Raw genomic sequence first — 26,023 nt, 5'->3', positions numbered from 1 at the left:
CTTTTTATGCTAAGAATATTACTTTTTATTGTGAATATCGGATAAAGATTCGTGAGACCGTCTCACAAGATACCCACTCTTTAAGAATTGGATGTGACAGTTAAAAATAATATTATTTTACATAAAAAATTATACATCACTTATTTTTAAATATCTTGCATCAATAACATTTTTATAAATATTCATATATATTTTTATAATATTATAAAACTAAAAATAATTTTTTAAAAAATTTAAAATCATATTGTTATTAAATATTTTTTTAAGAATTGAAAAAAAAACTCATTATGGAAGTTTGATAATTTTTTTTTATAAATTAATCTTTTAATATTAAAAATAACTGAGGTTTTTAGTAATTGTAGAATTTTGTAGTATAAAATATTTTATTTTATTTTTNCATATCAAAACTGTATAAAATTAATATTAAAATCTCATAAAATATCTTCAGTTTGGTGATGATTTCATTTACTTAAATTAAATCCCATCAAATATCAATCACTTTTTAAAATATCACATTTCCAAACACTAAAAATGGAATTAGAAATTCCATTCAAATCTATTTCTTGGCTCATTCCAAACACACTGTAAACAAATTTGCATTTTTTTTAACAACAAATAAAATTTTAAAAGATGAAACTCCCACCATTTTAAAATCTAAAAAATTGTAAAATATTTTCTGTCCTGGTAAAGAGAAAAGACGACACAAAATATAAATACCGCTTTGAAACTTCATCAGAACGGCGATCTGTGTCCCATGTGCTGGGAAACCTTCCTCTACTGTCAGTATTTCTTAGTTCCTATTTGCACGCAGTGTTCTGTTCTTGGATTAGCTTCTGTTAATTTATGCTGGGTGGTTTGGATTTTTGCTGGATTCATCATCTTCCTATATTGTTCACTTTACCCATTTTTTAGCAAATATTTTGTCCGTGGAGTTTAGAAGATTGGTTTTTTTTTTTTTTACATCAGTGTTCAAGGAACCTTTTTCCTTGATTTCGTTGTTTCTTTTTCTTTTTATTTGATTTCTCTCTTGTGGGCTGAACTGATTTTATACACTTAGGTTTCGTTCTGTTTGATCATAATTCTTGAAATTGATCTCACAGGTTTCTAGTTCTTTTCCAACGTGAGATTGAAGGTTTAGTGGGCATTCAGGTTCTCCGGTAATACTTACAGGCATGAGGATAGTGGGGTTGACGGGAGGAATCGGTTCCGGAAAGAGTACAGTCTCCAATCTTTTCAAAGCTCATGGTATCCCAATCGTCGACGCTGACGTAGTTGCTCGCGTATGCTTATGCCCTAATTTTCTTGAAGTTTACTGAATTTTTTTAGCTCAAATTGTTTAATGTTCATGAAATTTGACTATCGTGGCTACCTCATCGTATTCATGTTAATCTTTCTTGATACCTCTTTTCAGACTTCCTAGTATTGACTATTTCCATTCATTGGCTGTGAACATGTTTTAATTTCTTTTATATTTTAGAAAGTATTGAAGAAAGGCACGGGTGGCTGGAGAAAAGTGGTGGCAGCATTTGGGGACGAGATTTTACTGCCTGATGGAGAGGTAGATCGCCCAAAGCTTGGACAAATTGTATTCAACAACCCTGATATGCGACAACTTCTTAATAGGTATTGTTTATGATACCAAAAATGATATGCTTAGGATGTGATGGAGAAACCAATAGTTAAATTTTATATTTAAGGGTTTGTTGTACTTGAAATTTCTGGCTACCCGTTCTCCCCATTGGTCAGCTCTTGATATGGAGGAGTATATGATGAGGAAAATTGGGATATTTTATGACTAAAAAACACATTCCAGCTAGCTTTTTACTGAATAATGTGTTTTAGAGAGGCAGCTAATTGTAGTATAATGTCGTTTACACTGTTGAACATAAGTGGGAGTATGAAAAAAATGCAGAAGTTGGAAGACACTCCAAAAGCAAGCAAAATGGTGAGGGCTTCTTGTAAATGTTGTCCTCACTCCTTGTTTAGCATTTGGTGAAAAATAATCGTGCTATGTTGAATCAATTGTCAATTGTTATGCTACTCGTGTCGATATTCAATTGTCAAGTTTTTTTCAAAACCATTTGGTGGAAATGCTCATGCTCGTAGATTACTCATTATATTGTATGCTTCTCATTGTGTTGATTGAGTATATTCAGTTGTCCGTTATTTCTGAAAGCTATTATTGTTGCCTCTAAAAATCACTTCTCAGTAACTATATCTTTATTACCCTTAAATGGAATCAATATCTCGGTCTACCTGAACATCACCAAGCTAATTGGATATCACCATTCCCTAATTATTTCAACCAACTCGTATGGAAGCTGCTTCTCCTTTCCTGCATGTTTTGTGCTGTGATGTGAAACTTCAATTGATGTTCTGAATTCTCGAACAGGTTAATGGCACCTCACATTTCATCTGGGATTTTTCTGGAAGTGTTCAAGCTATGGTTGAGGGGTTGCAAGATTATCGTTCTCGACGTGCCTCTCTTGTTTGAAACAAAGATGGACAAGTGGACTAACCCCATTATTGTGGTTTGGGTTGATTCCGAGACTCAGCTTCGACGACTTATGGGAAGAGATGGGACAACAGTCGAGGAGGCAAGCAGTAGGATTGGTTCTCAGATGTCTCTAGATTTGAAAAAGACCAAGGCAGATATCGTGATCGACAACACAAAAAGTTTAGAGCAACTGAATGACAATTTCAGGGAAGTGTTGATGCAGGTGAAGAAACCTTTAACATGGACCGAATTTGGGCTTTCTAGAGATGGAGCTATTGTGGCTTTTGTTTCTTTTCTTTTTGGTGTTATCGTATGTAGGAAAGCGTTTAAGGCCTATTAATGTTTGGGATTTTGTCAAATAAAATAAAAAGAGAAAAAAAAAGTAATCTCAAAATGGATATTGACTGATTCGATAGACAAGATATGCTTAAAGGTAGTAGCTATATTACAAGCGTGGTCTAATTACGCTATTGGGCGGGATGCAGCAAACCTACATGTTTAATCTTGTTATTATTGTTTCTGTAATATTTCTTAAATTGATTTTCTTTGTATTATAATATAAGATGATTGAACTTGACGTGCTCTGAAATACACATACATGCTAAAACCAAATTAGTTAATTGATTCTGATAAGCTCGTCTTTCTGTCACATGATACAAAAACGACGAGATATTCTGCGACTCTAGACAAGCTCCCTCGTCGTTTTCTACACCAAGTTACTTGGTCTTATTACAGAACGATGTTGTATAATTATACAGATAATTAATCATCAAAATTATCTTCTAGTTGGCTATAATTGAATCATTTAGCTGAATAATCTCCCCCTTGAGTGGCGGAATGATATAGTTTTGAGTTTGTTCTTGGTTCAATCCATTAGTTCTTAAAATTTATGCATTTTGCACAATCTCATTCCGACATTGAGTCAGGTAATATATTAGAACATCCTCGATTTTATCACATTTTGTTATTAATTACTCATATTTTTCCTGATTTAACCACAACTCATAGCAGAGTGAAGTGAGTTATGAATAAAATGGAATAAATCGTTGTTTATTTAAATAAAGAAGTAATAAAATAGAATTGACAAAAATTTGTGTGAGACGGTCTCACGGATCGTATTTTGTGTGACGGATCTTTTTTTGGGTCATCAATGAAAAAGTATTATTTTTTAGGCTAAGAGTATTACTTTTTATTGTGAATATCGGTAAAATTGATCCGTTTCACATATAAAGATTCGTGAGAACATATCAGAAGGGAATCCTCATTAGAATTAAAAGAAAGCAGGAAAACAAGTGGCGAAGACTGAATGGTAACCGTTAATTGGATAAGACTGTTGTTCTTCACTATGATTTGTCAATGGCCGCAGCAGCTCTCGCACCACCCTACCACCACCGCCAACTGTCCTACTTCCTGCCACCGGATTCCAACGTTACCGTAATATCTGGAGCATGGTTTCTAAGCCGGAAAACACCGTTCTCCTCTTCCATTTGGACCTCTTCAAAACATACGAGAACATCTCCCGCCACACTGACCCATTGCTCTCCCTCTCCTACTTCACAGGAATCGAGTGTGCCCACCGCTGAATCTTGTGTCAACTTGGGTCTCTCTCTTTTCGCCAAAGGACGGGTAATTTGAAATCCAACACCAATTAAGACGAAAAAATATGATCAATTTAGGTCCAATGCATTTGTGCAGCAAATTATTCTGTGTCTATGTTGTGTAGAATTGAAGATGGTCGCTTTGTCTACAGTGTTTATGCTTTCTCGTGAAAGTAGATATAGCTGTTTTAAGTTAAAATAATATCTTTAATTTCAATGTTTGAATGCATTCTCTTGTTGATTTTCTGGGATTCCTGGGTTTTTCATTTTGAATATGAGAAGCTATAAACTTAAATGTCAGTCTTCAATAAGTATCTGAAGTTTGGTGAAGCTTTCTGTATTAGCATTCTTATGTGTTGTTTTTTCCAGGTTAAAGATGCTCTCACACAGTTTGATACTGCTCTCACTTTGAATCCGAACCCCAAGGAAGCTCAAGCTGCCCTGTACAATAAAGCCTGCTGCCATGCTTACAGGTAATTCGAGAATTTGTTCCACTCTTGTATGCAATCTCGAGTAAGTTATGCCTTTGCGGCACTGTAAGCATTAGGGGCGTACACGAAAGATTGTCGAAGAACATCCTGGTTGTCCATAAGGACTGAGATGACTACATTATTTAACCAAGTGATGTCTCCTATTATATCCTTGGAAGTCTATTCTTGTATGCATTAAGTCGTTCTTTATTTATAAGAATTCAACAAGTTACTATCTATAAGCTGTGATATGCATCTACTAAATCTTGTGTTGTTTAATGTTTGAGTAAGGGGGGAAGGAAAGAAAGCTGCCGATTGTTTGCGAACTGCATTGAGAAACTACAACCTAAAGTTTGGCAAAATTCTTAATGATCCTGATTTGGCATCTTTTCGAGCATTGCCTGAATTCAAGGAATTGCAAGAAGAGGTTTGCCTCCCAAATATGTCAGCAAATTTTCCCCCGTTTTGACCTATCTCTTATCCTTATTTTTTTGTCTAAATTTTGTTTACAGGCTAGACTAGGTGGAGAAGATATAGGCTATGGATTCCGGAGGGATCTTAAACTCATAAGTGAGGTCCAAGCGCCGTTTCGTGGGGTTCGCAGATTTTTCTATGTGGCATTTACGGCAGCTGCTGGAGTTTCATTGTTATTCACCATACCTAGGCTATTCCGTGCAATTCAAGGTGGTGATGGTGCTCCTGACCTCTGGGAAACCTCAGGAAATGCAGCAATCAATATTGGCGGTAAGCAATGTTATTTTTCTATAACTTGAGTGAATTTAATGAGATTTTGTTAAGATTTTCGTGTTCACGATTCACACCGCACTCAACTCGATCCAACGCAAGCAAACATTCTATCATGCAAAGCAAGAAAGTTCACGCGAGGATTACGTGGTTCGGCTTGAATTGCCTACGTCCACGGGAGAACACGCCACTCACTTTATTAATCAATCAAGAATCGAAAGTTACAATTGCAAAGAAGAATAGCCAAGAATTGAATCACACAAGAAAGATTCTCTCCTCTCAAATGTTCTCAATCTTCCTCACGCTACGCATACACTCTCTCTGCTCATGAGTTCCCTTTCTATCTTCTGTTGTGTACTATTGTTTCTTTTCCCACCCCTTTATACTCGTCCCCTTATTCCAGACTGCAAGGAGTGTCTCTTAACTGATTTCTCCCTGGTACCAGTAAGTCGTCCAGCTGAATACCTTCCCCAAGCTTATTGCTAACTAATTTCGGTTATGGCCATTAACCTCCCTTAGCATTTCCTTGGTGTATTCCAACGGCTACTAACCTTGGGAGTCATCTCTTGATCCAACAATCTCCACCTTGACTCCAAGGTTGGCGGTTCTCCTACCTGTTATTGCTTAGTTCCAAGCTACTGCCTTTACCAGGTTCATGCAGTGCACGAACTTGTTCTGTGGCAGTGGTTTTGTCATCATATCTGCTGGATTGTCCTTTGTATCAATCTTCTCTACTTGGACTTCTCCTTTTGACATGATATCCTTTACAAAATGCAGCTTTACGTCGATGTGCTTGGACCTTTCATGGTACACTTGGTGTTTAGACAGATGTATTGCACTTTGATTGTCACAATGCACCACAACCTTGTCTTGTTTCACACCTAGCTCAGACACCATTCCTTTCAGCCATAGTGCTTCCTTGATCCCTTCAGTAAGGGCTATGTATTCAGACTCTGTTGTTGACAGCGCTACCACGGATTGTGAGTTAGCTTTCCAACTAACTGCTGTACCATACATAGTGAAAGTGAAGCCTGACATGGATTTCCTTGTGTCTATGTTTCCAGCAAAATCTGAGTCTACATACCCCACTATGGGATTTTCCAGGCTACATTTTTTCTCAAACATTAATCCAACGTTTGAGGATCCCTTCAAATATTTGAACACTCCCTTTAAAGCGTGCCAGTGAGCTTCACCTGGATTAGCCATGTATCTTGACACCACACTCATGCTATAAGACAGATCTGGTCTGCTACAGACCATTCCATACATTATACTTCCAACTCCGCTGGCATAGGGGATGTGTGACATGTCTCTTAATTGCTCTTCATTAGCAGGGGATTGTTCCTTGGACAGTTTTAGTGATTGAGACAGAGGTATCCCAGCTGGTTTGGATTCATGCATGTTGAATCTTCGGAGGACTTTGTGAAAGTATGAGTTTTGGCACAAGAAAAGTTTGTTTTCCTTTCTGTCTCTCACAATTTCCATCCCTAAGATTCGTTTGGCTTCTCCTAGATGCTTCATGTCAAATTCTGAACTCAGAAGTTGTTTAATAGCTTCCATGTAGACCTTGCTTGTGCTGGCAACTAGCATATCATCAACATACAATAATAGGTAAGTTTTAATCTCATTTCCTTGCTTGTAGATGTACACACAGTTGTCGTAGCTACATCTTCTAAAGCTATTGTTCAACATGAATTCATCAAATCTCTTATACCATTGTCTAGGGCTTTGCTTAAGTCCATAAAGAGACTTTGACAGTAGGCACACCTTACCACTGGTTTCTGGTGTGACAAAACCTTCAGGTTGATTCATATAGATAGTTTCTTCCAGTTCCCCATGTAAGAAAGCAGTCTTGACATCAAGCTGTTCAAGTTCCAGGTTTAATTGTACTGTCAATGCTAGTATCAGCCTGATGGACGAGTGTTTAACCACAGGGGAGAAGATTTCATTGAAATCTACTCCTTGTTGTTGTGAGAAGCCTTTAGCAACTAGGCGTGCTTTGTATCTAGTCTTCTCTTCATCAGGCATGCCTTGCTTCACTTTATATATCCATTTGCATCCGACCACTCTTTGATTCTTAGGTCTGTCCACTAGCTTCCAGGTTTTGTTTGTGCACAAGGATGTCATCTCTTCGTTCATGGCCTTAATCCACCTTTGACTGTCTTTCCCTGATACAGCTTCTTTATATGAACTTGGTTCATCATGTTCCAGCTTTTCTGCCACAGCCAATGCATAGTAGATCATATCGGCTTGACCAAACTTATCAGGGGGTCTTATTTCCCTTCTTTGTCTGTCTCTTGCCAGCTTGTATGATCTCAGATCTTGATCAGTCTGAGGTGTTTGATCGTTTTGCTCCAAACCTTGGTCTTGATTTGTCTCATTCTCATTGGTTGTGACGTCTATTGGAGGCTCCACCTCGACTTGTACTCCATCGGTTATCAGCTCATTCTGTCCAGTGCTGGTGGGTCTCAGTTTGTATCCCATTTTGGACTCATCAAATGTTATGTCTCTTGTATAGAAACACTTGGTACCGGTGCTTTCTAGATTCCAGACTTTGTAACCTTTTACTCCTTCGGGGTAGCCAATAAAAATGCATCTCCTTGCTCTTGGTTCCAATTTATCTTGTTTGACGTGAGCGTAGGCAAGGCATCCAAATACTCTTAATTTTGAGTAATCTTCTGGGATTTTATTCCAGAGTTCCATAGGTGTTTTGAAACCGATGGCACTGGAGGGGCATCTGTTTATTAAGTAACAAGCAGTGGTAATGGTTTCTCCCCAAAAAACCTTTGGAAGTCCAGCATTTAGCATCATACATCTTACTCTTTCAAGAAGGGTGCGATTCATTCTTTCAGCCAAGCCATTTTGTTGGGGAGTGCCGGGTACTGTCAGGTGCCTTGTGATCCCCTTTAACTTGCACAGGTCTTTGAACTGCTGAGACATGAATTCTAGTCCATTGTCGGTCCTAAGATACTTTAGCTTCGAGTCTAGTTTGTTTTCTGTCAAAATGAGCCACTCTTTGAACTTGGTTAGTGCCTCATCTTTAGCTTTAAGCACAAATACCCAGACCCTTCTTGAGAAATCATCAACAATGGACATGAAATACCTTCCTCCAGCATGTGTTGGGTTTCTTGAGGGACCCCATAAATCAGAATGCACATATTCAAACGGTCTGGTTGTATTATGAGTTCCCCTTTTGAAACTCACCCTTTTAGCTTTTCCAAGGATGCAAGATTCACACATGTCTAAGTTTAGGACCTGGTCTCCACAGAGCAAGTTTTGTTTGGATAAATGAATTAATCCTTGCTCACTGACGTGTCCTAGCCTTAGATGCCACAATTTTGATGCATCAGTGTTGGTTTGTGCCACAGTGGACCTGCCTATCACTGTGGTGCCTTGTAGTATGTACAAAGAATTTCTTTTGTGTCCTTTCATGACCACTAATGACCCTTTTTGAATTATTAGCATGCCATTTCCAGATTTAAAATTATAGCCATTTGAATCGAGTGTCCCCAATGAGATTAAATTTCTTTTGAGATCAGGGACAAATCTTACCTGAGTCAGTAATCTCTCCATTCCATCATGCATCTTGAGTCTTATAGTCCCAATGCCCTTCACCTTGCATGATATATCATTTCCCAACAACACTAAGCCTTCTTCTGCCTCGGTAAATGTCTCAAACCAGGATCTGGTGGGGCACATGTGAAATGAACACCCTGAATCAAGGATCCAATCACTGCAAGGGCTCTGATCTGTGACTGCCAGTACTTCAGCTGAGTCATAGCCATCAGATACCACTGCAGCTTCATCTCCTTCTCTTGATTTGTCTTGCCAGTGCTTCTTCCTTTCAGGGCAATTTCTTTTGAAATGCCCTTCCTTATGACATTGAAAACATCTATATTTATTTCTACTTTTGGATCTTGAGTGTTTTCTTTCAGTCCTTGAGGGCCTTTTATCAGTTCTCCCTCGAATTGCAAGGCTTTCTCCTTGCATGTGTCCATTAGATTGAATCTTCTTTTGTAATTCTTTGGATTGGACTGCTGATTGAACTTCTTCAAGGGAGATCGTCTGTTCTCTGCCATATAACATGGCATCCCGAAGATTTTCGTATGAGCTTGGGAGGGAGTTTAATAATATCAGTGCCTTGTCTTCATCCTCCAACTTCACATCTATATTCTCAAGATCATCCAAGATCTTGATGAATTCATCTATTTGGGTTGAAACCCTTTTATCTTCTGTGATCTTGAAAGAATATAGACGTTGCTTCATGTACAATCTGTTGGCAAGAGACTTCGTCATGTATAGGTGTTCCAGCTTGTTCCACATGGCTGCTGCAGAGGGTTCTTTTGACACTTCCCTGAGGGGCTTATCACCAAGACATAGAATGATGGCACTCTGTGCTTTGGCAAGAATTTGTATCTTCTCCTTTGAATCACCTGGGATCGCTTCTTCTCCTTTTAGTGCTTCTATCAGCCCCTGTTGTATTAATATGGCCTTCATCTTGATTCTCCACAGCCCGAAGTCATTGCTTCCAGAGAACTTCTCGATATCAAGTTTCATCGAACTCATCCTTTTCGATCTTCGTGTTTATGGCTTCGTTTCTCCCTTTTCCCACGGACGGCGCCACTTGTTAAGATTTTCGTGTTCACGATTCACACCGCACTCAACTCGATCCAACGCAAGCAAACATTCTATCATGCAAAGCAAGAAAGTTCACGCGAGGATTACGTGGTTCGGCTTGAATTGCCTACGTCCACGGGAGAACACGCCAATCACTTTATTAATCAATCAAGAATCGAAAGTTACAATTGCAAAGAAGAATAGCCAAGAATTGAATCACACAAGAAAGATTCTCTCCTCTCAAATGTTCTCAATCTTCCTCACGTTACGCATACACTCTCTCTGCTCATGAGTTCCCTTTCTATCTTCTGTTGTGTACTATTGTTTCTTTTCCCACCCCTTTATACTCGTCCCCTTATTCCAGACTGCAAGGAGTGTCTCTTAACTGATTTCTCCCTGGTACCAGTAAGTCGTCCAGCTGAATACCTTCCCCAAGCTTATTGCTAACTAATTTCGGTTATGGCCATTAACCTCCCTTAGCATTTCCTTGGTGTATTCCAACGGCTACTAACCTTGGGAGTCATCTCTTGATCCAACAGATTTAATTAGTTATATTAACAAATGGACGAAGACTTGTTACAGAGTTGTCAACTAAGTTCTCATATCAGTATGGTACAGGCATTGTTGTTCTTGTGGCTTTATTTTTGTGGGACAACAAGAAAGAGGAGGAACAGATCGCACAAATTACAAGAGATGAAACTCTATCAAGGCTGCCTTTGTGCCTTTCAACAAACAGGATCGTGGAACTTGTGCAGCTACGAGACACAGCAAGGCCCGTCAGTGACACTTCTTCTCTTACTCTTTATATATAGTTCTTGAGTTGCACTCCTCTTGCAGATAATCATCAACTATGTATTTTATTTTTTTAGGCAACACTATGGTTCATAACGACCGTTTAGTTAAGTTTTATAATTCTTAAGAATAGAGCTTCTTAATGTTTCCCTTCTCTGATCTTATGATGATATTATAGTTGCCCACGAACTGTAGATTATTTTGGCTGGAAATGAAGAGACTGTTGCTTTGGCATTGAAGAAGGCCGAAAGGTTCCGAACTGAGCTTCTGAGTCGAGGGGTTATTCTGGTTCCTGTCATATGGGGTGAAGGGAAAGAACCGAAAATTGCAAAGAAAGGCTTTGGTCTTTCTCCTAAGGCAGCTGCATCTCTTCCATCTATTGGGGTGAGGTGAACGAAATCCTCATGTATGATTTTTGCAAGCCATGGCTAGAAGTTCATAAAATTATCTTTGATTTATGTAACATGCATGTGTTACATACTCTTACTACTACTTGAGCATATCTTGTAGAACAAAACGTATAAGTTGCTCGGCTTGTCATATATTTCGCAATAAATCACTCTTTCAGATTGTTGATATAATCTGCTGGTTTCTTGGCAGGAAGAATTTGATAAACGAACCCAATCCGTAGTAGCAAAATCAAAACTCAAAGCTGAGATTCGGTTCAAGGCAGAAGTGGTATCACCTGTTGAATGGGAAAGGTTGATAGATGACATTTACCTTAAATTCGTTTTCTTTATGCCTGATTTTTATAAACACATTATTTTAAAATATCATAAATTCCATATTTGGGGGGGGGGGAGGTGAGGATATGCTTTTTTGGGTTTTCATAGGATACTAGATGCTATTCTGCCCTAAGTTGTCACCAGGATGAATCATTCATTTTCCATAGTCTCTGTAAAAGTTAAAGATTTCATGTCAGTTTACTTTTGATTTTCTCATTACCAGGTGGATCAAGGATCAACAGAAATCTGAAGGCACAACTCCTGGTGAAGATGTTTACATAGTTCTTCGTCTAGATGGACGTGTTCGAAAATCTGGACGGGTTAGAGTTCATCTGTTGCTTTTAATTTTGAAAAGAAAAAAATGAATGATTTCACAGTCACATAATTTTCTTTTTTGCTGTTAATTCTGCAAACATTAAGCTAATGTTGCCATCTTGATACAAGATTACATGCATCTCCTCTTATTATTCTGTCTGCAGGGGATGCCTGATTGGCAAGAAATTGTAAAGGAGTTGCCACCAATGGAAGCATTTTTGAGCAAGATTGAAAGATGATTGAGTGAGAGCATTGAACTCATTTTGCTGAATTGGAAAAATGAATGATATCTTTAACTTGTTAGGATATTTACGTTTATTTCTACTTTTCATCACTTGTTATTCCTCTTCTTCTTCCTTACTTCCATCTTTCTTTAGCTTTTTTTCTTGGTTACGTGTTCTTAATTATGTAAATAGAAACTCCTTCGACGAGAGTATACAATCTTTTAGACTAAAGTGTGAATCCTATGCTACATTTTGTGTGAGATTTCATAATATCAATTATTTAAAGATTTACTTTGCAAGTAATGAAATTTATGGGTGTTAATCATATCATCTACATCTGTGTAGCATGAAATAATACAAAACATAGTAGAGTGCTTCTTGTGATCCAAGGGATGGTTTAGAAACCTAAAACAGCCCAGTGGAAATAAAAGGTCAATAATATTTTATTAAATTAATTATTAGAATTAGAGTCGTAAAAATGAGTTATTCCATCTGCCATAGGCAGCCACAATCTACCATCAAATAGATCATGATCGTCAATTTGACGGGTTTGAAAAATCTCAAACAAACACAAACCATTTTAGATTGCGGGTTAGTGAGCCAACCCACCAAAATTGAAGAAAGAAAAAAACTACAACAACCATTTATTATCCATTACATTTACCCAAAATAGTTAACAATAAATATCACGAGCTTGAAATTAAGAGTGCATAAAATTTAACAAAACTTCAAAAAACTAGATAAATAATATAAAGTTTTTCAAAATTTATCGACAATTGTATCATTCCATCATCTTCTTCTCTGTCTCTTTCCTCTTTGTCTCCATAGATAATCTCTAAAATATTTGATCAATCACCGGATAAATTGTTAATTTAGATTTGGAATTGGTTATTATATTTTTTAAATTTTTTGAAAAATAAGACAACCCACTTCAACCCAAAAAGGTGTTGGATATTTGTCATTTTATATGCAAAACATCTCACACAATGAATTATATATATATGTTTCAATTAAATACATTAAGAAGCTATTTTCATTGCATAATTTTATACATAGAAAAACTACACATCGATAATGAGATTTAGTTGTCTAAAATTTTCACATTTCTTGGTGAAGATGAGAAAATAGAGAAGTGGGTGTGTTGTATTTTAGTATATATACTATTAATTGGGAAACATACTTTAACATATGACTATATATGTATTAATATATTATAATCTTCACAAAAATCTTAGCTTTTTCTTAGAAAAATTAAAATTGAATCCTATTTCTCTGTTCTATAATATAATATAATAATTTTTTATTAATTATTTCTGTGAACATATAAGAAAATAATAATAAAAAATTAAGAATTAGATTTTGTACCTTCTTCTCCACCTCTTTCACCCACATACTCTCAATCCCCGAACACCTAAAAAACCAACAATGGCTTCCCCCACATACCAAAAACCAGATATGCAAGCCAGAAAACACAAGAGAACTGGCATGGGGGCGTGCGGCCTCCGCTCGTTGGCCATCACCATCATCTTCCCTCACCGTCCTCGACATCTTCCTATTCGGATCAAGCAACAGCTTTCGTGCCATGCAAAGGCACTCCTACTTTCCTCCCATGTGGGCTCTACACTCCGCTTGTTTCGTCTCCACACGTTTCTTTCCGTCCTCTCCGCCTGGCTTGTTTGGGCCAAAGGCGGGTTTCACCGCCAATTCAAAGCGTAGTTCGGCCAGCTTGTGCTCAGCCTGGGATGGTACCCAATCGTGTTCGGGGCTGGGGCTGTACGGGTTGGGTTGTTCTTGAATGCCGCATTGTTCATATCGCTGATCGGGTGCTCTCGGTGTTGCAACATGTGTCTTGAAGTGCTAATTTGTAGTTTGAGCTTTAATTTGATGTAAAAATAATTTTTATTTTAATAATATTTTATATTTTTATTTAATTATAACATTTATTTTAGTATATACCCGTTATATGGAAATCACATTGAATTTTAATTTTGTTTTTAAGGAATTATCACTAAAAGGAAACGAACAACCCATATCATTGAACATTTTTGTCAAAAATATACACGTTATCGAACATTTTGGTTTTATTATTTTCGATCAATTTATAGTTATTTATTGACTTATAGTATAAAATTTTATATTAAAATTTAAAATACATGCAAGTACCGCGTGCCAAAAGTCGCTAGAATACGTTTAATAAATATATATAGCTTTGTTTTTGCACCAATAATTATGTAAAGAATATATACAACATAACACATGCAAATTTTTTTATATAGCATTTTGAAAATCAATATATTGCCTTTAAAAAAAAAAAAATCAATATTTCAAATTCTTTCATCGACACAAGGCCAGTTGATCAAGTTCCAACCATTAAAAACAAAATGTGGTTTAAGCTTTAAAAGGGTCTCGATACCTAGCAGGCCGCTCTTCAATGTATTTCAGTTTACCAAAACAAAATATTTCATCTCACTTTTCACATTATTTTATACAAACATTATTCAAAATTTATATCAATCGAAAAATGAATAGAAAAGGAATAAAGTACCAAAACTTCTAACTTTCCAATTTCAACTAAATAAGGGTTCCTGTCGAAACTTGTTCTTGGGGTCGTGGAGTCATCAACTTTGACGAAATTCGACTATTGTGCGCAAGTACATCGTCGTATGCAAGTTCATGTATATTGATGCATAACTCTTCTCAGATTTACAAATATGCATGATTTTCAAGCATTGGTAATGATCATATCTTATTTTGTAATCATTAATTTCTTTGGATTCACAGATCGAACTGAATAATGGCTCTGGTAGCTGGAGAAAAGTGATGGCTGCATCTAGGGTGAGACTTGAGAGGGCTTTGCTTAGGGATGTCCACTTTCTCCGTGGGTTTGGGGGCCTCGTAGGAAAAACCTGAAATGAGGATGGAGATCCTCGATTTGTTTGGTTTTGGATTTGGGGATTTTTTAAAATTCCCGAAATAGTTCGGGACGGATATGAGAATATTATCTCCAACCTCGAACTCGTCTCGAAAATAATATTAATAATAATATTATCACTAATAATAATAGATAATAATAATTTTTGGTTCGGGGAATCCCCGTACCCACAGCCGTCTTGTCCCATTAATATTTGAAACGAGGATGAAGACAGAGATGATGATTTGATTGCCGTTATTTCGAGTTCGGGGAACAAACGAGGATCACAACTTGTTGACCAACATGACACATATCTCTGCTTTGGCTTATATGGTACTCACTTCGTTTCATATTTTATAGTTATATTAACTAGGACAATAATTGAATCAAAGTTAAATTAACATGGCTAGCATAAGACAATAAATCAATTCCTAGTTTAAAAGTTAAGAAGAACTAGTAAAAATCAAATTCAATAATAAACAGACTTGGGGTCACATCTAATTTTAACTCAGTTTTGAATTTGAATGCCTAGCATACATGACTATAACAGTTGTGAGCCAAAAAGATAAGAGTAGCATAGTGACTAAGAAGACCGAAACTGTATTATTCTAGAAAAAATAAGGCTCACACATACTCGACAAAGGTGGGTGAAAACATATGGAGAGAATATATATGGCTACTCTGGAGTCAGTTATTTCTTTTTCTTGAGTAACACGTACTAACTTGTGCTAGGGCTGTACGGAAAATTTTTTTCTGGGTTTCTTTCCTTAAAATTTAGCAGAATATATTCATCACATTTCAATTAAATTGTGGTTGCAACAATAACAATTTTTTTTAAAGATTGCAAACCAAAAAAATTCAGTTGGCATCAGCATCAACACAACACAACACAACACAACACAACATATATCACTGAACATTCAAATAAACCAAGACAAGGATAATATGAACTTCGATCAAAGCACTAACGAAAACTGACAAAAGACAAAATGGGAAGACTGTACGTTGATCTCACAAAGCATCACAATAACCCCATCCAGCACATCAACGACATCTCGAAAGAGACGACGGTCATAACTTTCAGCCGTCCACGCCGAAAATGTCAAGAAATAATACGTGACAAATAAGTTAAGCTGACCAACCTTCTCGAAATAGAGTTTCTTTTTCTGTAACAACCCCAAAAATACATAAAAAAAAATTCATTATGCATGTTAAATTACAAAGGTTGCCAATAATATTAAATAATTTGTCTAACATCTTTCTGATTGTAGAATTCCAAGGCTGATTCCGCCAGTTCGTTGACAAATTCTATCACAGGGATATGAAAACACGTATCCCTGCGTGTCGGGAGAACAATCACATTGGTCGAAATATTTATAATCACACAGCTGCCAACAAATTCAAACAACATTAAGTTATCCATGTTCATGAAAACACAGTGTGATAATGTAGAGTGTTAACCCCCCAATTAAATATCAAATAATAAAAATATCATACATAAAAAAAATATATAAAAATCCAAATGATCAAATCAAATGTAGCAGAAGAAAAGAACAACGTACTTCACGTAGTAATGAAAACGTTGAATCATCCCTTTGATGAACCCTTGCAAAATTAGTATGTCAATAGACTGAAACCATTTCTTTTAATGCCTCGCATTTTATATGCACACAAAATTCAATGATTTTTACCTAAGAATAAAGTCATTAGAAATCAACCCAAAATAATCACGCAAAACTCATAATCCAAGTTTAAGATATTTAAAATAGTAAACATTATTGTCAAGACATAGCTTAAAAATAGCTTTTAAACATAGACATGAAATTGGCCATCTCAACAGGGTATAATACACAAGTTTTCCACAGCTCAACAGTTTATCATCTTACTAAGATTCAAGGACATATGCACATCTGAAGATGAGCACCAAATTCAGACCCAAGTCGACAACATGCAACTCATTTACATAAGAAAATATGTAGACTTAGCCAATATGCCCAAAGCCTGAGAAGTCAACACACCAACGAGGGTAAGCTCGTTTCTCATGTGCCCAGTAATTGGCTGCTAAAGGGGATGCTTAATCCACATTTTTTCCAAGAAAGAATAGAGATATAGTTCGTACTGGGCCATGCTTTGCCATTACAATTATCCAGCAAGAAGTTCAACTCAACAATCTACCGTATGTCAGCAATCAAGGATCTAAAATTCGTTAGGTGTCGGACAAACTTCTTACAATTCACATAAAGTTTTTACTTTATTTTCTTAGTTTACTGTAGTGGGTGTGGATAAGCAGGGATTGTTCGCAAGGAATATGTTAAACCTCTTGTATAGATAGATCAGGTCGAGTACGGGTTCAAGTTTTAAAAGATCGGGGTAGGTATGAATAAAGTATATGGTAGCTGGAGAAAGGTGATGGTAGCATCTGGGTTGAGAGGGTTTTGCTTTAACTTAGGTCCAAACCACAACCTCAACCACGAATTAAGGAAGAGAGTTTTGGACCAGTTCAACCTCATGGATGGTATTGTGTTACGGGCTTTTATGGGCAATAGTTATAATAAGCTGGATTTAAATAGGAACTACATATAATATACATGTGTTAGAGAATTAAAATGGGGTGGGGTTAGTTATTTTGTGCGTGAGAATAAAAAGGGGGAATGACTTAGTTATTTTACATATCTGTGTATTTTAATACAGTTGTTGCTAGCATTGCTAGAGAGAGAAAAATTTATTCTCTTAATTATAATATTTTCTGCTCTAGGGGTCATTCTCCTTGTGAGAATTGATAATTTCTTATGTAATTTTCTGTTTATTAATGAAATTATAGCTTTCTTTGTATTTGTGGTTTGAGTTCCTAACATAGTGCATGTTAAATTAATTTTGAAAAGCATCTTGAATGAGCTATTTTTGGTCAGTTTTTGGGTATATTTTTCAAGAAAGTTTCCGTTAATTAATTCTAACTTTCCATGAAAACACGAAATTAGAAGACAATGCTGGAATTATGAAAAAGACATCACCATCAACAGAACCATCCTTTGCTTCATAATTGTTAATATTCCTCGTATATTTCAGCCAAATAAGAGAAATATTAAATTTGCATTAAGATAACTCCAAAAGCTTAAACATGCTTCAATCAAAACCGAGACGTCGATGGATAAACCGCAAAATTCTAAAAAAACGAAATACCATATTAAAGAAGTGAAACATTCATTGAACATCAAAGCTCGTACTACTAAGGCACATCACCAAAGTAAAAGAGGTAGGTAGCACAATCATGATCCAACTTACTGAAATATGCAACCAAATAACACAAGACTTTTAATATCATCGGATCCAATTAATCGCATGATATACTAATGAATAGATAAGATGACTTTCCAACCAGGACCATCTTAAAGCTAGAATATAAAAAAAACTAAACTAGTGAGAAACATCACATAACATATCAATGCTTATAGTAAATGACTTCCCAACTAAGACAATCTTAAAGCGAGAATATATAATAAATATTTAAACAATGACAAATGAACAAAGGAAGAATACATTTATAAGTATGATTTCATGATGCATTTTACCGTGAGCGTTTGAGATGAAAATTCTCCGAATGATCAATTGGAATCGTAATTACACCGTCATCCTAAAAATAAATAACAAAAAAAAAAATAAATTCATAACATCGTATGCCAACAAAAAGATAAACTGTGGTTTGTGATAAAATGTTATGTCTTTGATGATGCAGTCATATTCGTCTTTTTTGCTTATTCAAATCTACTCTAAAATTATTGCTTTGATATTTATGTCAAACTTGGTTGAAGACTCCACTTACGCACCTCTCATCGCCTCAATCTATCATCACACAATACTAATCCGAAACTCAGAGAATATAAAAGCATTTACTTCAAAACACTATGCCGCAAGAAAACCATTCTATTTGATGCATACATTTTTAACTTTCTTAATTAACATGACATTTTATCTCTACTGTGTCTTCTATGTTACCCCCCTTTCCACATCATATATTATAGTTATTGTTGAGACATTAACTGAATCCGAGATAAATTCACAAGGCTTGCACAAAACAAGTAATGAATTCCTAGTTTGAAAGCAAAAAACGAGTATAAATAAAAATTCCATAATAGACAGACTAAGGGTAGTTTCATCCAATTTTAACTCAGTTTTGAATTTTAAATCAGTTTTGAATCTGCATGCCTAGATACGTGGCTACAACTATTGTGGGAAAAAAAAAGTCGCGTAGCAGACGAGAAACCCAAAACTGTATTTGTTTATTCTAGAAGAAATAGGGCTCACATGTAAGAGGTGAGGCATAATATATGGAGATGAAAGAGCTACCAGTAGTCAGTTATTTCTTTTTCTTGAATAACAAATACTACCATGTGTTAGGGTTGTACAGAAAACTTTTCACTGGACTTCTTACCTTTCCATTTAGGCATTCATCAAATTTCAATTAAATACCTTATTGTGAATTGATAGACTGTGGTTGCAACAATAACTAAGGATTTTTAAAGATTTTAAACCTAGAAATTTCATTTGACATCACCATCAACACAACACATTCCACGTCTTCAAAATAAACAAGAACATGGATAATATAAACTCAATTAAAACACTCATCAAAATTTACCAAAAACAACATGGCGAGGACGGTACCTTGATCTCACTACCTTATCCTCAACCATCACATGAACTACACCTCGAAAAATACTACGATCATGACTTTCAGTAGTCCGAGCCCAAAATGTCAAGCAATAATACGCGAAAAATACATTAAGCTTGCAAACCTCCTCTAAATAGAAAATCTTTTGCTGTAACAATCCCAAAAATACATTAACAAAATCATTATGCATGTTAAATATCAAGGTTGCTGATAATATTAAATAATTTGACTAACTTATTTCTCATTGTAGAATTACAAGGCTAATTCCGCTAAGTAGTTAACTTCTTCTGTCATATCGAAACAAATATGTGATATCCTGCACCGGGGTCACAATCGCGCGGTTCAAAATATGTATCACACAGTTGCCAACATATTTAAACAACATAAAGCTTTCGAAAAAATGAAAACATGATGCGATATGTCGCTGATTCCCGGGTAATGGAAAGTTATTTTACAATAATATTTGTAAGTTTGACGATATTTTTTGTTATTTTTGAAGTTATGTTTGTATGCATATATGGGATAATTCTAGTACAGAACTTATTCAAATTAATTGAAAACTATCGGTTTGATTTCTGAACTTTGATTTAGTTTTTGGAGAGTTATGCATATAATACAAAGACTTATTCAAATTAAAATACTCTATCTTTCAATAACGTCTCTATGACAAACACATTAAGTAAACTTCATTTGATGAGCATCACTCGTTTTCAATATGTAATATAATCAAACTCTTTTCGAAATTGTAAATTGTTCTCTACCGAGAACACCGAGAAATGAATCAACGATCAATTAACGCTTGTGGACCACCATCAATAGAAAAGCTCTCAAAACATAATGATCAAGTAGCATTGTTTGAATCTTGTCTCAGCAGTTGTTGTGATACATTATGCAACATGGAATTAACATATACTTTTTAGCTCATTAATTCCATACCCAACTAACCCGACAAGCTCAAAATAATAAAATATGCTCTATGCAAGAAATATCATTCTCTCTCGAGAACTCACCTTCTTTTCCAAAAGAATATCTAATGATTATAGTGAATAAAAGCAACAACCAAAAATAAACTCTGAAATATTTGACATCAAAGCTCATCGGCCTCTCTCAACCACATGTGGTCATGCTCGGAAATATTTGAAATAAATTAACACCTTTTTATATAGAAGAACTCATTATATTCAAGATAGACAAACTCTCTCCAATCTTGCACGTTGTTTCTTCATATCAATCAAGATAATATTTCTATCTTCATAATATCTACAACAATCACAATACATATTCACAAAATACAATCTTCAATTGTCTCTTTTATTTTCAAAAATCTTCAGGTCAATAATTTAAATTTTCTTCAAGATAATCTCAAAAATAAAAGCCAATATAAAATAACATTTACAATCTCCCCCTTTGGATTATTTTTGAAAAATCATAAAGTAGTCAAGAAAATTAAAAATATCATAATACTAAAAAAAATTCAAATTTCATAAATAAAATCAGGAGTTTTCAATCAATTTGTCTCTCTATCTGTTGTATTTGAAAATGTTGTCATTGGTTCTGTTGCAGCGCATTAAAAAATGTGAACATAAAAATCATATGCTCCCCCTGAATATCAATCATCATTCCACCATATGTGCTCGCATAGGCCATTTCTTCATCATGCATCCTACCATTGCTTTCAAAAATTGAACTCTAGATCAACCTCATAAAAATAATGCATCCGCTCTAATACCATTTGTTGATCCAATTTTTTTCTTTTATTTTGCTTCTGTTGTCATAATTAGACCAATTAAGAAATGTAAAAGTAAAAGCAAAAATAAGAACACAAGCAATTTAACGTGGTTCAGTCTAATCGACCTACATCCACGAGATCACGCTCAGCTATCAAATTAATCCATTAAATATAAAAAACGTTACAATCATCCAATGTTTTACTCAAATTAAAAGATTCCATCTTTCAGTGACGCATCTATGACGAACACATTCAGTTGACTTCATTAGGCGAATTAACACCACTCGTCTTCAATATCCACTTCGATCTAACTCCCTTCATGGATTGTCTCTTTCCTTTCCCCAGGAATGAATCAACGATCAGTGAACTCTTGTACGCTATCAGCAATAGAAAAGCTCTCAAAACATAATGATAAAGTGGCACTGTTTGAATCTTTTCAAAGCAGTTGTCGTGACACACATGGAATAAAAAAATTCGTTTTAGCTCGTTAATTTTGCACCCAACCAATCTGACAAGCTCAAAACAATAAAATATGTTCTATGCAAGAAATATCGTTATCTCCCGAGAACTCGCCTTCTTCTCCGAAAGAATGTCTTATGAATATCGTGCATAAAAGCATCAACCAAAAATAAACTCTGAAAGATTTGACATTAAAGCTCATCGGCCTCTGTCAACCACAAGTGGTCATGCTCGGCAATATTCAAAATGAATTAACACTCTTTTATATAGAAACTAATCATGTCCAAGATAGACAAATTCTTTCAAATCTTAAATGTTATCTTTTCATATCAATCAAGATAATATCTTTCAATCTCCATAATATATTCAACAATCAGAATATATATTCAACAAAATATCATCTTCAATTATCTCTTTTAACTGCAAAAATCTTCAAGTCAATATTTTAAATTTTATTGATAAGATAATCTCAAAAATAAAGCCAATAAAAAATAACATCTACATATACAAATATATGAAAATATTTATCCATGTGGAACAAAGCTACAATACAAAGGATTCTTAAATATTTTTAAAAATTAAAAGAATAATGAAAATGCATTTTTAATAACTTCATTTGAAGATTAATGAAAGGGCTTACTTTTTGCCTACTACTCTTGGGTGAATATGATCTCTATTTATTCAGCTAGGGTCTGCCATCACAATATCTATTTTCAAAACTTATAATATGTTCATGTTTTTATTCAACATCGATATATATATATATTTCTTATTTCTCAATTCTATATGGTTGTTGAAAATTAAAATATGATTTGAAATACCATGGTACGTGGGTCATAGAAAAATTTATTATAATAAAAACTTGAAGAGTTAATACCAAATGAATAAATCTATCAAGTATAAATAAATATAATTCTTGATTTCTTTGTTTAAGCTAGCAGTCGACATAATTTAGGAACTCGCATAACTTATTATTATTGATTTTCAATCTTTTATCAATCTATTACATGTTATGTACGTATAAACAAGTATATTATGTCATTGCGTATCAATATAACTTGTACAATGCATAGTATGTCCAATATTTTTAAATTCATTTTAAAATAATATTATATTTGTATTATGTTCACAGGGCAACTTATGAAGATTTATGTATAAAATAACACAAGAATTCCTTCAAGATGGGATGCAAATCATTGCAACCCCCTTCGTACACGATTTCTTGTCTCCAGTAAGACATCAAATAGATCCGATATTCCAAACACCTTTATCCACCTGTTCGTTTATAGCAACGATAGAATGTGTGGAAACTGTTTATCGAATGCTAAGATTAACTATCAAGAATTGGCGAGGAGTGTTCATTTTCGATGTCAACGAATGCTTCGACAACTTACACAAGCTATTATCAATTCCGACACCACCAAATGACATGATAGGTCATGGAGGTACAAGGGTAGATCATGTTTTAGCATACATTGTAAAATATGGTCTACGAGCGAGTACTGGTTGCACAACCTCACAATTAAAAAACTTGGTGGCAAAAGTTCATCCTACGGTAAGACATAATTGTAACTTAATTACATATGTTTAAAAATATATATGTTTAATTGTTTATTTTGGTTGTAGGAAGATAGATATAAAATAAGCGCATATAAGATTTTAACTAAAGATCAGGCACTTCAGTGTTTGAATCATTTTCCCGTAATCGGGGTAATGGTGTTCTATGACAGCCTCGTAAACTATAACAAGGTATAATAATCACTTATTTACAAAATTATTTGTAGATAAAATTACATTTTTAGATATTTGAATAACAAAAATTAACGTATAGGCCGTGTATACTGGGGTGAATAAATCGGAGCAAAGCCTACGAAATGATCCGTCGCGCCGTCATACGGTTTTACTGGTGGGCACTGTCAAAGTGAAGAAAAATAATATAGAAACCCAATTTGTGATAGTTCAGAATAGTCACGGACCGGGTTTTGGATGCCATGGCTTTGTAGCACTTCCATTTGAGTGTGTGCTTTTGTTTGAAGAACATTTTCTGCTTCCGGTAATATCGCCTGCAATGGATTTTATCGAAGGAGATGTTTATGTATGTTTAGTTTTTATTTTTGTAATATTTAATTATGGTATTTTTCGTCCCTTATATTATCTAAAATTCAATATTATTTTGTAGTATGGGCCATAACCAGATTAAGCGTGAGGCAGTAGATAGCTAGGATGCGTTGGTATGTCTCTCAAATCTTTATTGCGTGAGGCAATAGATTTTGTATAATGATGAGATTTTATTTTGATATATTTAATGGAGTTAATATTGAAACCATGCAATGTTAGCCCAAAATTATGTATCTGTTTTTGCTTTTGCTGGTGATGTTAATGGTGCTGAGCTTAATGGGGTCGAGAGTTCTGTAGGGAAAGGTGAAGTACAGCTTTTCACATATTTTAACGGATTTTTTTTGTGTGTTTTGAGGTGGATACGAGGAGAGACTGAAGAAAACATTCAAGAGCAAGAGGTTTTGGTACAGGGACGGAGAAGCATCTTCCTACTCGTTTTGTTATTTCTTGTCTTTTAGATTGCTTGATGATTGTGTTGAAGAACAAGTTTTGTGAACTAATTTGGAACGATATAGCTTGATTTGAACTTGTGTTTTTGATCGTTTGGTTTGTATGTTTGATATTCATTGAGTTTATGTACGGTCCAAAATGCGATAACGTAACATAACTGCATGCGAATCTAGAGAAAATGAAAAATGACTGATTAAATGATTTTAATTGCATTAATTAAATATATGATGCATTCTTACATGTTTAAAATGCACTTTTCTACATGAATACAAAAAACAGTGTTTTAAAGCTTATTCGAAACGCGATCGAGGAACGAAGACCGGGGGCCATGTGCTTCCTAGCAAAACACACGCACACACGAAAATCTTGGAAGGAAGAAGGCACGTTTTCTTGGAAGAAAATTCAGCAAGGTTTTCCGTCGACGTCCCTCGAATCGCCAAGCTGTTTTCGTGCGTAATAAACGCAAAGCCACGTCTTAATCTCCACGCCTTAATCTCCTGCCATAATAGGAGAAGCTCCCATTCAGAATTTACACCTCATTTACATATCAAATTTTCGAGTTTTGCTCTCATATTTTCGAAATTTCCTCCAAATTCTGCACGAGTAATCAAAATTATGTCCGAGTTCAGAAATTTGTTTCTTTCTCGGGTATTCGGAATCCGATCTCCACCGTTCATAATGTTCTTGCATATGCTTTGAACAACATATCTAAATTTCGGCCAAATCCAACGGTTAGTTTTTGGTTTATAGCCTTCGCAAGAAAAATGCTCAGATTTTAGATGAGAACAGCATACCTACGGTTTTTCGTACATAAGCAAATCAAAAAGACAACCAAACCCGATCTCCACCGTTCATAATTTATTTGACGTACTTATGAACGTACTGTAAAAGTTTAAGCCCGATCCAACGGTTCATTGAGGCGCAAGGAATTTTACAAGGCGGCTGATTATTCGTAGATGTGCTGATGCGTTTTCGAGGTATCAGTTGCATGATCTTTCTATAGTTTCGAATTCTTCATGTTTTCTTCAGGGTCTAAGGTAAGTGGGCTTGTTTTAAATCTTTAAATTTCGGTTATATATTTTCTTGTTTTCGAAAAATTCGGTCGAGCACCGTCATTCTGTTTCTACGTTTTTGTGCGATTTTGGTACGTTTACGCGTTGGCACTGTGAGGATTCACTGAAAATGGGTGAGAATCCCAACATATGGCCCTTCACAGTGGGATAGAACCGTTTTATGGTCTCGCCCCCTTAGAGGATTAAAACTTAGGGACTGATATCAGTCAACCATAGAAGGTGGAAAAATCGCAGTGCTGTTATGATATGAATATGATGATATGTTATGAAAAGCATGATATGTTTATGTGTTATTTTTCGAAAATGGTGTAAATATTTTTATGTTGTGTTCGAACGGCCCCCGCTTGCTGAGTGACGATCATATCACTCACTCCCTTACTCTACCCTCCCCAGATAAATCAGAAGAAAAAATAGAGAAAGAAGAATCAGACACCAGTTTTCGGGCTGATAGTGGACGCATGAAGAATTTTAATTAAGAATATGTTCTTGTGAGGTTTTAATTCTAGTTATGAACGCTTCCGCATATTTTTATCGCTTTCAGAATCTACGTTGTAAAGACAATCTTATGATTGATTATGAGTAATAAACTGGTTTTGGTTTATACTATACTACGAGGCTTGTTGTTTTCAATT

At 35.3% G+C, this 26,023-nt stretch overlaps 2 protein-coding genes across 7 annotated transcripts; both read left to right on the top strand.

The window, feature by feature from the left end:
- The first annotated feature begins 644 nt into the window (after nt 1-644).
- LOC140980075 (dephospho-CoA kinase-like) lies at nt 645-3,088 on the top strand. 4 transcript variants are annotated; one of them, XM_073445742.1, is made up of 4 exons: nt 645-779; nt 1,101-1,280; nt 1,478-1,623; nt 2,393-3,088. In XM_073445742.1, exons 2-4 carry the CDS (start codon nt 1,173-1,175, stop codon nt 2,835-2,837), a joined length of 699 nt encoding a protein of 232 aa, XP_073301843.1. In that variant the 5' UTR covers nt 645-779; nt 1,101-1,172; the 3' UTR covers nt 2,838-3,088. The 4 variants fall into 4 exon arrangements, with proteins under 4 accessions (XP_073301843.1, XP_073301842.1, XP_073301844.1 ...); XM_073445741.1 differs by having other exon boundaries at nt 684-853; nt 1,171-1,280; XM_073445743.1 differs by having other exon boundaries at nt 685-853.
- Nucleotides 3,089-3,785: 697 nt separating this feature from the next.
- LOC140981067 (protein LOW PSII ACCUMULATION 1, chloroplastic) lies at nt 3,786-12,273 on the top strand. Of its 3 annotated transcripts, none has more exons than XR_012176035.1 (9): nt 3,786-4,123; nt 4,465-4,568; nt 4,857-4,992; nt 5,078-5,309; nt 10,545-10,702; nt 10,914-11,107; nt 11,319-11,419; nt 11,667-11,763; nt 11,923-12,273. XR_012176035.1 is itself a non-coding variant. In XM_073447309.1 (9 exons), exons 1-9 carry the CDS (start codon nt 3,854-3,856, stop codon nt 11,995-11,997), a joined length of 1,362 nt encoding a protein of 453 aa, XP_073303410.1. In that variant the 5' UTR covers nt 3,788-3,853; the 3' UTR covers nt 11,998-12,273. The 3 variants fall into 3 exon arrangements, 1 of the variants encoding a protein (XP_073303410.1); XM_073447309.1 differs by having other exon boundaries at nt 3,788-4,123; nt 10,914-11,102; XR_012176036.1 differs by lacking the exon at nt 11,923-12,273 and having other exon boundaries at nt 10,914-11,124; nt 11,667-11,681.
- The last annotated feature ends 13,750 nt before the right edge of the window (nt 12,274-26,023 follow it).

This window comes from Primulina huaijiensis, chromosome 7, assembly GCF_012295235.1.
Source record: "Primulina huaijiensis isolate GDHJ02 chromosome 7, ASM1229523v2, whole genome shotgun sequence".
Taxonomy (NCBI): Eukaryota; Viridiplantae; Streptophyta; class Magnoliopsida; order Lamiales; family Gesneriaceae; genus Primulina; species Primulina huaijiensis.
This window is presented reverse-complemented; position numbering and strand designations above follow the sequence as displayed.

Excerpts from the sequence above, each read along its gene's own strand:
- LOC140980075 (XM_073445741.1), top strand. Across the intron at positions 1,281-1,477 it reads ACGCTGACGTAGTTGCTCGC|AAAGTATTGAAGAAAGGCAC; the intron begins GTATGCTTATGC and ends TTTATATTTTAG. Across the intron at positions 1,624-2,392 it reads ATGCGACAACTTCTTAATAG|GTTAATGGCACCTCACATTT; the intron begins GTATTGTTTATG and ends ATTCTCGAACAG.
- LOC140981067 (XM_073447309.1), top strand. The coding sequence starts at position 3,854 with ATGGCCGCAGCAGCTCTCGCACCACCCTACCACCACCGCCAACTGTCC. Across the intron at positions 4,569-4,856 it reads GCCTGCTGCCATGCTTACAG|GGGGGAAGGAAAGAAAGCTG; the intron begins GTAATTCGAGAA and ends TGTTTGAGTAAG. Across the intron at positions 5,310-10,544 it reads TGCAGCAATCAATATTGGCG|GCATTGTTGTTCTTGTGGCT; the intron begins GTAAGCAATGTT and ends AGTATGGTACAG.